This window comes from Podarcis gaigeae (genome assembly GCF_964106915.1).
Source record: "Podarcis gaigeae genome assembly, chromosome: 12".
NCBI lineage: Eukaryota > Metazoa > Chordata > Lepidosauria > Squamata > Lacertidae > Podarcis > Podarcis gaigeae.
In genome coordinates this window covers 18,453,510-18,467,077 of record NC_139688.1, presented here as the reverse complement: position 1 = coordinate 18,467,077, position 13,568 = coordinate 18,453,510, and the positions used below count along the sequence as shown (strand labels likewise).

The following is a 13,568-nucleotide window of genomic DNA, read 5'->3' as shown; positions in this document are numbered from 1 at the left end:
GACAGCTCAATGTGAAAGGAAGGGCATTTCAAAAGTGCGTTACAAAGTCCTTGAAAACCTTTTTTCCTTTAAATATTGCTCAAGGATTCTTTTCTTTAAAATAGTTGCAGTTGTAAGACACATATGAAAACTATTTGAATGACTAGAAAATGAGTGGGCAGTTGCATGTGGATGCTAATCAATGCCCCCGCTCCCACAACTATCCAAATATATCATCATCTTGGAATGGAATGTAAGGACAAACAATATTTTCATGCAAAAGAATTACTTAGCTGAGACCAAATATAGGCATTCTATGCAACTGAATTAGGTCTGGCAGGGAAACATGATGGATATAAATCATGTATGTAACCACACATGTGTGTCTATATTATCTACATCTATTTTAAGTTATTTCCATGTTTTGTTTTACCTCTTTTGGAGTTCTATAAATGTGTTAAAATCAAAAAGTGGTGAATTACATTCTGCATTTCAGACCACACTTTTCCCCTATGCATGGATGTCGGGGGAGGAGAGATGTCAATCATACTAACCAAGCATAGAATACTTGGGGGTTTGGGCCAAAAACTTGATTCCTGGTAAATACATATAGTTTTTGAAAGTAAGTACTGTTCAATATATTACTTCTGAAGAGAACTTTTTTCTTCTATAGCTCTGGCATGAAATTCCTTCAATCTGTCTTTTCAGAAAGTACAAATGCAAATCAATTTTCTTCCCTTGCTGTCATGCTAAAAGGCAGCTCATGGAGAAAGATGCTTTAAATTATTATTATTATTAAATTACTAAATAAAGACAATCTGCAGGGCAAAATAAATTATTTAAAAAACTATGCTCAAAAGTAGCAAGTGCATCAACAAATGTCTGTTATTTCCATTGTCATCACCACATAAGAACAATGTTTACTGAACTGGACCAAATGATGCCTTTCACCAGCATTCTGACTTACAGAGTGGATATTGTCAGATACTTGAGAGGAAGTTAGTCATAACCTCTTGACATGGAGTGACTTCTGTTGTTGTTCACTCTTTATTGGCCATGACCAAGGGCCACTTATCCAGTAAATTAACTTCCGCACCCACTGTTCCCCAATATTGATACTGATAACCTGCACTAACAGGACTCACACATCAGAAGGGTGTACACAGTTGGTTTATATTATTGCTCAACCACAATGCTCCCTACAGATTTGTACCCTTGACTTCAAGTTCCCAAAATTCTCCTCAAACTCTCCCATCTTCTTCTTTGCAAATATTGTCAACATACTGTTTATTTCTTATATAATTTTATATATTGCCCCATAGATTACACTAAAATTAGGCTGCAGCTGAACAACTGGGACACCATTATCCTTTGCATGTGAGAAAGCCCAATATTGAATCTGAATGATTTCTGTTCATGCCTGTTCACTCAATATACTTTGCAGGCCATTCATGCTTTATTGCATGGCACCCAACAATTTATTCTATACACTTGTTATGCCTGGAAATAAAAACTGGACTCATAACTGCAAGCAGCTATTCAAAGTGCTAGCAGGAACCATTTAAAACATGGGTAGGCAAACTAAAGCCTGGGGGCTGGATCCGGTCCAATCGCCTTATAAATCTGGCCCACGGATGATCCAGGAATCAGCATGGTTTTACATAAGTAGAATATGTGCTTTTATTTAAAATGCATCTCTGGGTTATTTGTGGGGCATAGCAATTCGTTCTTCTTCTTCTTCTTCTTCTTTTTCAAAATATAGTCTGGCCCTCCACAAGGTCTGAGGGACAGTGGACCGGCCCCTTGCTGAAAAAGTTTGCTGACTCCTGATTTAAAGAAACAAAACAAAAAGGGATAACTGCACATGGCTTGGGTATTGCTGAGACAATTTATTTACTCGTTTAAAGAAAGCCATTAAAATTAGCAATCAGCGTAATTAATCAATTAAAATTTTAATTATACAGATCAGAACTCCTATCCTTAATTAACAGTTGAGGATGATAAACAGAGAGAAATCAGGACCAGAGACACATGAAGAGCCAATACAAACACATCTGTCCAGTTTTTGTCCCAAAATTTCTTAAACAAGAATCCTCCAGGTGGCTTTTCCCTCTATGTGTATCTAAAGCTAGGAGACTATTTCCTTTTCATTGTAAGATCATGGGTTTTCATACTAATAAACAGGCAACTGCATCCAACAGTGTGCCATTGAAATCAATGCCAATATGTCTCTTAATTGGAGAAGGGGAGTCTCCAGGTACATGTGGGGTGGACAAGAGAACATTCTCCCTCTCTTGGGGACATTCCTGAAAAACAATTTTAAACTGAGGACACCGGGCTAAATTTTAATAAAGGTCAAAACAGGGCTGGAAAAGACTCATGCTTGCCGACCAGCTCAGCTGCTGTCAGTGAGAGCAGCTTTTCCCTACCTGGTCCCTTCCTGATGTTTTTGACTACAGTTACCAGCATCCCTGATCTGGCCATGCTGGCTGGGACTGATGGGAGTTGGAGTCCAACAACATTTGGAGGATACCATATTGGAGGACGCTGGTATAGATGCCACTCAGCTAGTTTGACTATTATGATTATGATGAAACAAAAAAAATTCCTTCCAGTAGCACCTTAAAGACCAACTAAGTTAGTTCTTGGTATGAGCTTTCGTGTGCATGCACACTTCTTCAGATACGGCTACCTATCTGTAACTGGTCACCTGCAAGGAAGGAGTGCTTATTTATGATAGGCACCAGCCATACTGTTAAGGAGGTCAAAATATGGGCTAATATTTTGAATTACAGTACATATCATTGGTAGAAACATCTCTAAATAGATGTTAAAAAACTGCTTCTGACTGGCATTGAGAACTGTGGATGAAGAAATCCACAGCAAACAATATCCTCTATAGACATAATTAAGTGAATTGCTTTAATACAGTTAAAACTTTTAACCTTCACAATATTCGAAACGGATACAAGAACTGCTTCTATTTAAAGTTTGTATGAACAGTCTATGCTGCACTAAAACTTTTACAGTGATGTAAACCATTGAAATAAATTATCTTAATTTGGTCAGATCTATATTCATTAACTGTATTACCCACCAAGGGAATAAAAGACAAATTTTAATTCTACTAATGTATTTCACTTGTGCATTCGTTTGGCACTATAGTAATTAAGGGCACTGTTCAACAACGTTCCCTCACTCTTCACTTAGGCTGAAGTCCCAGTGGGACAACAGCAAAAATTTGGCCTAACTGTGAAGTGTTGAGCTTGTAATAATTTTAGGTGTGGAAATATTAATTTTGTGAGCCTGAAACATATATTCTGAAGCACTCTAGATATTTATCTTTTGGTGCCCTTAAGCACTGTGAATTAGAACATTTACGTAATCAGGAAACAGTGCAACATTCAGAGTATACAAATAACGAAGAATCATTACGTTATGAACCAGCCTCACCAAACATCAGATGGAAATTCACTGAGGAGTCATGATACAGACTCAAAAGTGATTTTTTTAAGAAGAAAAGGGGGGGAAATTAGGGATTTGCAATTCAAATATGCCCAATGGTGAGAAAAAATAATAATAAACCATATTTAAAAGATTGATCAATGTGACTCGTTAAAAACAAGTTCTTAAAAGTAAACAGTTCATTGGCTGACAGCACTTCAGTGCCACTGGCCCTCTTATAAACAATTACCATGTGGATTTTTACAATGAAAACAACCTGTACTTATTGGAAGAACTAATATGGTGCTCTACATTCTTCTAATGTTTTCCTATAAGTATGCATGTGAACTATAGTTTTGTTTAGACAAAGAAATTGTTTCTAGCTGTTAAATAAATTACTCCTGCTTTTTTGGCTCCAAAAGACTCGTATTCAACCCAACACACCTTTTCAGATTGTCTACTGATCCATGTTTTAATTATCTACAAATTTTGTTTATGTAAGTTATGTACAGGAATGGACCAATACATTTTGTTGCCTAAAGCAAAGCCATTTTGCATACAGAAGCCAACTGGACTGACAGCTGAAATGGACTTCAATGCTGGTGATGGGACAACATCCTCTACTGTGCTTGAGGGCAGCATACTAGCTAGTTTCAAGAGTGCAGGACAGGCCTTGTGGTACACAGAGCTTGCCCTCCAACACCTTCACTCACTACCATCAATGGCCACCATCTGCCATGTGAGAAAGAAGAGAAGCATCTTCATATTTTATATCATTTATTTGCCTTTGCCCTTTAGAACTGTAAGACACCTTGGGGTTCTTGGTAGAAAGCCAGTAAATAAATGAAATAAATAAATACCTCACCTCGGCTCCCTGTCTCCCATGTCATGCACACTGCAATAGGGGAGAGTACACAAGCCCAAGGCTCATACTTATAATGCTAAACTGTGGTTCAGGGTTTTAAATAGACCTCTTGGAAGCTGGTGATCGGTGGTGAATTTACTGCCTTAGCACACACTTGTTTAAATGACAGCAATATTCTTCTCAGGTTGCTTAAACTGGCCAGGGCTATTAGCTGCTGTATCGCCAGCCTGTGGTAACACAGTTGGATAAGGAGAAAAAATGCATTTTCTAACCATAACATCACTGACACTACAGCTTCTGTGCTCTGAAGGCTCTCTGTTGTCATAACAGGTGGAGATTGCATTGCAGGGGAGGCAGACTTACATATTCAAAGTAGAGCTGAGCTTCAATTTCTCAGAAAATAGTATTCTGAAACATTTTTATAAGGGGGACGGTTTCCCTGAAAAAGCATGCAATTTTGCAGCATTTCAAGGGGCCATTTTTGCTGAGCCCAAACTAGACACTTGGCAAGTGCAACCCCTGAAATATTCTAGTCAATAATTCAATACTAACTTTCACTAAATAGGTCTGTCTGAGATTCCTCCAGAATGAAGAAAGGGCCCATAGATTATAAAAAACCATATAGATACATAGATAGGTAACTAGATATGATTCCTGCAGGTAAAGAAAGAACAACCCAGGAACCTCGGACCTCATTCAAAAGCTTCAGTTCTCCTCAGCATCTAGAAAATAGAGAAGTTCACCCAGGGATAGCATTTAGCTGCTCCTAGTGTACCTCTCTCTGGTTTTAACAATCAAGCGTGTGCCACTTAGCTGCAGTAGGCTATCCTGCAATCTGATCCTTGCAGGAATATGATGGATTGTTGGGTTATTGCTCTGGATCTGTAACTGCTGCATGAAGAATCTCGACATTTGGATAGCCAGTCTCCTCACTGCATATGAAGCTGGCAATATACTGTAGTTATTTCTAAAGCAAGTAGTGTTTTTCACAACAGGCTTGTGTAATAGGTACAAAAGACTGCATCACTCTTTCCTTAAAATTATTTCTGAAGAATTAAACACTATTATACACCACTAATGTCATTCCTGGAAGAGATCTATAAAATTTTACATGACTTATAGAATACACAAGCACCCTTAATATACAGAGTGCCTGTGTATTCTGTAACTCATGAGCTCAACATATTTGCAGCCAAGAATGGCAAAGAAGCTAATCTAGGATGCATCATTTTATGGGGTAGAATTAAAGAAAACCTTTATCTCAGAGCATTCATGCTTTCTTCAACAAGTGTGCTTTGTTATATAATGTGGGGCAATACATATATTCAAGCATATTTTCCTAACCAGCAACTACAGATGCTACTCTCTAGTTCACCAGGCTTCAAAAAATGGGCTTCCAATTATTTTACATTACTGAAAATTGTGATAATATGCACCTGAGTGGACAAAGGAGCACACACACACATTTTCAAATGCTTTTTCAGTGATCAGATGATGAGGTCCAGAGTAGTGTAATGAACAGCAGCAATTTCTTTATATAAAGGCTAGCTCTATTCTCTTAATAAGTCCCTCTCTGCAGCCTTATGCATGTTTGTTCATAATGGTGCTGAAGAAATGGACAATCTGCTAGGAGAGCCTGCACTGACAGTGGAAAAAAAAATCTGAAATTCACTGCAAAATGAGGAAAGAAGATGTAGTCTCTTATTCCTTCCCACAAAATAGAACTTCCATGCTGTGAATTTAAGAGCCACTATGGAGCACTGGTTGTCTTGTCAGGCTACAACTGGGAAGACCCAAATTCAAATCCCCACTCACTGGGTGAACTTGCATCAGTCACTAACTTTTAGTACAGTGATAGATAACATGGTACCATCCAGATATTTTTGAATATCACTCCCATAATCCCTGATCATTGGGCTGGAGCTGATAGGAGTTGAAACCCAACAACAACTAGACAGGACTTGAGTGTCATTACATAACACAAAACATAGGTAGAGAGTTTCCTGGGGCATCCAGAGTTGTACAAACTTAGTGTAACATTGCAGGATTAAAGCCAAGTCACAGGGGTGGAACGGACTCCCTCGGGAGGTGGTGGACTCTTCCTTCATTGCAGGTTTTTAAGCAGAGGTTGGATGCTCATCTGTCATGTATGCTTAAATTGAGATTCCTGCATTGCAGGAGTTGGACTAGATGACTGTTGGGGTCATCTAGCTCTACAATAATTCTATGATTCTAATTAGGCCTTGCTGAAAAAGAGACAAGCCTGATCCTCTGCAGAAAATACAGAAATAGATATTGAGTTCACCACAAGCCAAATACGCTTGCTGGCTGGCTCCCATTCATTCACACTGGATGATTAATAGATGAATTACAAGCATTGTTTGTGTAAGATCCTATAATGGGTTCCAGGGATCAACTGGATGAGTGCAACCTCCTGCTTGTGGCTAGCATTTGCTTGGGTCAGCATTGGCTCATCATTTATAAAGCATAGACAAGCTAAGTAAAAGCAAGTACTCTTTTGCCACAGAGCAAGCCTAGTTTGAACAACTAAGACACTACAGCGGGCCTGGTGTAAAGTCATTGTTTGCCAAAATAGATACACAAAGTCCATCACCCCGGGCACACTACTTAACTACTATGCCTAATAATGGTTGATAGACCTAGACCACCTGAGTTTCTCTGAGCTGCAGCTCAGTGGCGGAGCATCTGTGTTGAATGCAGAAAATCCCAAATTCAATCCCTGGCAGCTCCAGGTTAGGCAGGTGAAGACCCTGCTCTGAAACTGGAAAGCCACTGCCAGTCAGTATAGCTAAATGGGCCGATCGTCCGACTCAGTGTAAGGCAGCTTCCTATGTTCCTACACCCTTCTTTAAAGTTGTTTAAGCCAGTAACTCCCCTTCATGGATCATAAGCTATGCCGTGCAGGGCCACCCAAGACGGACAGGTTATAGCTGAGAGTTTAGACTAAATGTGATCCACCTGGAGAAGGAACTGGCAAATCACTCCAGTATTTTGCCCAGAAAACTCCATGGACATAAAAAAGGAGAAGCTTTGAGAAGAAAGTGAGTATTTCCAGGGCATGCTCTGGTTCATGGAGTCACAGGGAGTCGAACATGACTAAGACGACTAAACAATAACAACGGTCACTATAATCACTTCTACAGCAGTGAATTCAATGCACTTCATAAAGTAGTATTTTATTTTATGGGTTCTGAATCCACTGTCTGTCTATTTATTGGGTGCCCAAAATTCCTATTACTATGAGAAAGAGGGGAAAGTTGTCACTCCCACTTTTTTTTCTGCCATGCCAAACTTTATAAAGCTCTGTCATGTTTGCTCTTATTCACCTTTTTAAAAACAACAACAAATAATAATTTAGTCTTTCCCCCATGGAAAGATGTTCCAGTCCTTGCTCATTTTGCTTGCCCTATTCGAGTAGTAAAATAAATTTCATGGGATAGGGAGAGTAAAACTGTGTAGACGGCATTCCAAGCACAGTTCCACCCCAGATTTATATAAATTCACTATGACACAAGCCATTTTATTTTCAATCCAGTTTGTAATAATCTCTAATGCTGAATTTTCTTCCTTCTCACTGCCACTGCAGGCACTGAGGTATTCATCACCACCCCAATACCTTTTTTCTGAACTGTCACAGCAAATTGACTTCCCATAAACATATGTATAAGTTTCTCGCCTCATTTCAACATGCATCATTTTACACTTATTACAATGAATCTCATTTGCTATTTTGTTTCCCATTTGTCCAGGTCTGGAGATAATCCTTGAGGATGATTTGGCATCATCAACAAACTTGAGCACATTTAAGAGTAAGTCAAAAAGGGCTCCCAATAATACAAAGTGATCTCGCATCAAATAGGGTGCTGGCCAGATTAGAAACAGTGTGCACTGCATCTGATCTGATTAGACCACCCACATCTAAGAACACGCCTGGAAGGCAAAGATAATGATCTGGGCCATAGCAAGTGGCCAAGCTTGCTGACTGATATCACTGGCTGTGCACACTAGTAATCAGTATGTCTGCTTAGATGAAAATTCACCCCTGAGACCCTATATCCTCACAGCTAATTCAGGAGAAACTTTTTGGCTCCCTCTCTTCCTTCCCATAACTTCTCCAATATGTTAATGCAGGACCTTCCAGTTTAATTAAGTCCACCCCTTGGTGAAGAGAAAAATAAGAAGGGTGGAGGAAAAGTGAAGACGGGAACACACCATAACTGTCACAGGGCGAAGTACCACCAGAAATGGCCCAATGTGTTTACAAGAGAGAGCACCTTAAATATAAATTTGTTAAGTAATCCAAATTCCACTAAACAAATGCAAGACAGACATAGTATATTAAACACTTTTAAAAAGTATGCATTAAATATTTAAAACATATAGGGAGGGGGAGGGAAAGGGTTAAAACCAGGAATTCTCCCTGCATCTGGTCTATCATTTACAAGCCTCATCCTCACCCTCCACAGTGTTATGCTCCATTCTGCTCTCATTATAGATTTGCTTCTACTGTTCATGCCCTGTTAAACAATTTCAGTTTAATTAATTACCCCACTGATATGAAATCACCAAAGGATCCTTCGTTTCTAGGTACATACAGACTCATTATCATCAAATTTAATAGATCTTTAAGGGGGGGAAGCCCACGCACACAAAAAAGATACTCAGAAAAAGAGGTGAAAAGATCGCTCTGTTAAGCAACACCATTCAAGTATGTTTTGATATCACTGCTGATCTCAACAGCAATTGTGGGCTTGGAAATGCACAAAATGCAAAGCTATTAGAAATATGTAAATGGAATACCTTTTTTAAAAAAAGACCACTCTTAAAAACTCCCAGTTCAACTTGCCTTGAAAGATGGATTTCTAATTTAGTGTTAACAATAAGAAACCAATAATATAGACTAGGTGGCAGCTGACAGAATTTTCACTCTGAGCATCAGCTCTGCAAAATCAGGCTTTAAGATGCCAGAAGTACTGTACAGCAGTCTCATATAATCCATGTATTGGTACATTGTACTACTTCAGACTGTGTATGGGGAATTGAAACCTGAATGCTTTCCCATGTAAACATCTCCTGGCTGGTTGCAAGGCTGGTCTCATTGCAGCCCATTGTATCAGGAGGAAGAGAACTAAATTCAGCCAGTATTACAGAGAGAAGCAGAGCTTTTTTTCAGCCGGAACTCACTCAGTTCCAGCACCTCTCAGGTGGGTACCCATTGCCATTATAAGAGAACAAGTGAGGTGTTCATTCTGAGTACTGGCACCTCTTTATTTAACAGAAAAATAGCACTGGATAGAAGGATTTTAAGCCTTAATCCATAAATACCAGTTGTATATGTGCTGGGATTTTTTTTGGGGGGGGGGGTTATCAAATGGAAATTACCCTACCTGCAGTCTGTAATAGTACAGTCCTATAACAGATGCATTGCACAATATTGTGTTTCAGCTCAAACACTCGCCATCCTATGCACCAAGGGTTACCACCACAGCACTCATTGGCACGCATGCACCCACAGGGACATACCCTGGTTCCCACAGGATCTCCTCACACGCCCCTGAAATGGCTTGAAAAAAAACATTCTATTCTAGCCGACAGAATAGGTTGCCATGTGTGCTTGGCTGCAGCCTGTGTGCTGTGTGATGCTCACAATAGTGTCTCCAGTCTGAAATGTGAACATGGGCCCAAAAGGTGGCAAGCCCTGCTAGATCCAATGCACTTGCATCCAACTTGTTTTCTGTTAAAATATTACCATATCCTTCCAACATGACCCAACAGGATGCCCACACTAACACCACCACCATTTAAAATATAGGTAAGGGCACATGCATAAATAAAGGGTGCATGCATAAATAAAGGTTTGATTATCTAAAGACACGCATGTTACCTGTTCTTGTCTCTCCAGCCATTTATCTACCATGGGGTGGGTGGCACTTAGTGAAGAGCGAGCATTGTCCCTCTGAAACTGGGTAGACCAGCTACTGGTGTCTCGTGGGAGGCTTCTGTAATTTTCATCTTTCTGTTTCAAAACAAAAACAGGGAAGAAGGTGATACAATTTAAAAGCAAAACACAATAACACTGTCTAAGGGCACTAACCATGCAGCAGGTTTTCAAAAGAACGACACACCAGAGACAGACTGGAAATGAAACAGAATGTATCATTTCCAAGTTTAGGTCTCTATAGAACACTAGCACTGCAAGTCTACGTGTGGCACTTTTATAGCCAGTGTGTCCTAGGGGCTGTTAAAATGCAATATGCATTTGCACACTCACAGGCTGCTATGTTTTCCCTACAGCAGTTCCGGAAAACTCATGTGCAAAATGGACCTTCTCTTTAAAAAGTTATAGCAGTGGTGCAAACGCTATGGCGAGTGTGTTAGCAAACTCTGCAGGTGAGTGAGTGTGTTAGAACCTGTGTTACAACACACCAGGGGCTTCTAACAGCTTCAAATAAGGTGTAGCTATTAAGATTTAAGGCAGGCAGAGATATAGAAAGTGGGGTTAGTTTTAAAAGAATATAGAATATTTTTTTTTAAAAAAAAAACCCTGATAGACTAGTCTTCAATCAATAGGAATCTTGAAGTGCTTAAACATGTGGCAGAGTATCCTGGCTTACAGGTTAAGCCTGGATTCTGCTACCAGAAAAGGACAGACACAGTTCCTCTGGGAAAGAATGGGCAGAAACAAGTTTTTCTCAAATCATGTTTATGTTGAATCCTGGGAGAAGAGAGAAGGGTCCAGCCAATGGGGAAGGATATCAATCCTGCTTGGGACAAAGACAATCCTAGTACAATCTCTTTTGTGTTATGTTATATATCTATGGGTGCAAACCTTAAAGCAATAAACAGAGCACTCTGCCTATTTATGTGTGCCCTCTCTGATACATATGGGGTTCTGGTCCCCAGACTGAAGCACAATAAATATAAAAACAGGATTAAGGTCCTATTAAAATGCACAATGGGGAAACAAGAGGCAAAGTAGCAAGTCACGGAAAAGGCCCTCCATGGTGGAAAGGGAGCTGTCTGGAATTTAATAGTCATCCAAAGGCCTTGACAGAAAGCAGCAGGTCAGGTGTGTGGCAGAATATTGCTTCTCGTTCCATTTCCTCTTTGTGTCAAAAACATATCTGCAACTGCTAAGAGCCAACAGCAACTATTTAAATCATCTGATGTGGTGCAAAGCCAAAGCAAAATCACAGTTGGGAAAAAGAAATATGACTTGACGTGAGGGAAAACAACTTTAAACCATAATTTATTGATGTGACCTTGTCATATGACAGATCCCCGGCTTCTCTGACTGAACAAATGAGCAACCTTGCAAGGAAGACCGGGTGGATAATGAACTCCCACTACTATATTGATTGGCAATTACCATTTTCTATACATACTTCTTCAACAAGGCTACATAATCCTATTCTATGCAAAGAATAAACCTCCAGACAGCTACTTTTAAATTATCTCAGAACAATAATGGGAATCTCAAAGCACACATATGTATTTCAGTTCTACATCTAACTATGGACTACAACCTATTTTTGTAGAAGGTTAGGTCTTTCTGTGTAAGAGCTAAGGTCTAATTCCCACTGAGCTGTACCACATAAAGATGTAGGAAGATTTCTAATGAGTTCTCTGCATATGAAGCAGCAACATGTAGCCTAAAATAGTACAGCCCTGGCACAAGTTGACCACCCAGTGAGAACTAGGTCTTACCAAATAATTTGTAATCTCAGTACAAGACCTTGTACAGCCTCTAACTTTTGAAAGGGGGGGGGGACAAATTATAGTTGGCTAACAGGAGCTAGGGCAGACAAAAAAATGAATCTGGAACCTGGGGACCACCAATGAGCTGTGAATATTGCATTCTGTCCCTTGCTCATGGGCTCTCATGCATGGACTTTTCCATCTCCAACAAGAACTTTCTGCAAGTGTTCTTCTTCTGTTTGTGTGATGAGACAGTATGGACATGCTAACTAGAGTTTCTCTGTGTTCCAAATTATTTTTCCTACTGGCATATTATTCATATCCCACAGCGGGTAAGTAGGTGGGACTCTGTGTAGGGTTGATATTATATATGGCAAAGCAAAAACAAGAACAGATTAGTGCTTTGCCATACAGATCTCATTCTGACAATTATTTGATGTGTAGGTTATAAACAGTGTTGATGTTTGAACATGCAAGTTTTTTATTTGTTATAAATGCTGTTTTCCTGGGCTATATGTTTGTCGCAGGTCAAGAGAAGCAGACAGGAGGAAGGGATGTCCAGGCAGGATTTTTGGTTCTGGATTTTTGAAGGGTGTTAGGAACATTCTTCTACCAGCTGTTTATCCAGAACCATATTATTTGCACTGCTGCATGGATATTTCCCCAAAAATGTGAACAATCGCTTACCAGGATGGTGCAACTATGCAGGTTCCCAGACAGAGCTTAACCATGAGCCCTGGCTCAGATGGCATGCTCAGTCAAAACCTGGCTTAGTTCAGTGTGACACAAGATTTCAAAAGACCTGGGAAAGGCAAAGTGGCTGTGAGTAACTCTCTGGGAGTTTGGATGATCATGCAGTCCTGGTTGTTGGAGAATGTGCTGGGGGTGCCCCTGCAGCCCCAAACTCTGAGCGTCCTCTGGTATGCGCAGCTCTGGAAAAGGCATTTCCCCTCTTCTCCAGTGTGCTTCAGAGACATATGTCAAATGATATATGCACACTAATCTTCTAGCATAACACAGCAAGAAGCATGAGACATCGTAGAGCTAATCTACATAATTATTTACACACTACGTACAGACAAAGGAATCATGGTGTTTCCTCTCTCTCTCTCTCTCCGAGAGGGAAACAGACAGAAGTAAAAGCAAAAGTACAGTACAATAGTACATACAGCGGAAGAGACTGTCTTCCGTTCCTACACTCTGCCCAGCAACGAGAGACAGACAGTCAGACAGACAGACAGACTCTTTTCATCATGCTATCAGCAGGTTTCCCCTAACATACAGGTGAGAATAGTCGAAGGACCAATATGCAATTAAACAACAACAACTCCCACCCCAGCAATTTTCATCATGACCTTTGAGACAAAGGCCACTTTGGAGAAATTCTCTTTACTCAGCATGTCAGGCACATGTTTCAAGGCTTCCTCTATAATGGGGACATAGAGACTAATTGTGTCAGTCAGCGAGTGACTTGTTACAAGTGTTTGTATATATTAAATGAGACGGACACCATTGCTTGGCAGTCTCTATTCCCCTCTGGGTAGATTCAGTTTATTTTATC

The 13,568-nt window shown here is 39.9% G+C and overlaps 1 protein-coding gene across 6 annotated transcripts in view; it reads right to left on the bottom strand.

The window, feature by feature from the left end:
* The window catches only part of PARD3 (par-3 family cell polarity regulator), a 563,676-nt gene that overhangs the window by 283,376 nt on the left and 266,732 nt on the right, over positions 1-13,568 (bottom strand). For all 6 annotated transcript variants that reach the window (XM_083704625.1, XM_083704626.1, XM_083704622.1 and 3 more), the window contains one exon: positions 10,194-10,325. In XM_083704625.1, coding sequence (XP_083560751.1) covers positions 10,194-10,325 — 132 coding nt within the window. The remainder of the gene's footprint in view (positions 1-10,193; positions 10,326-13,568) is intronic.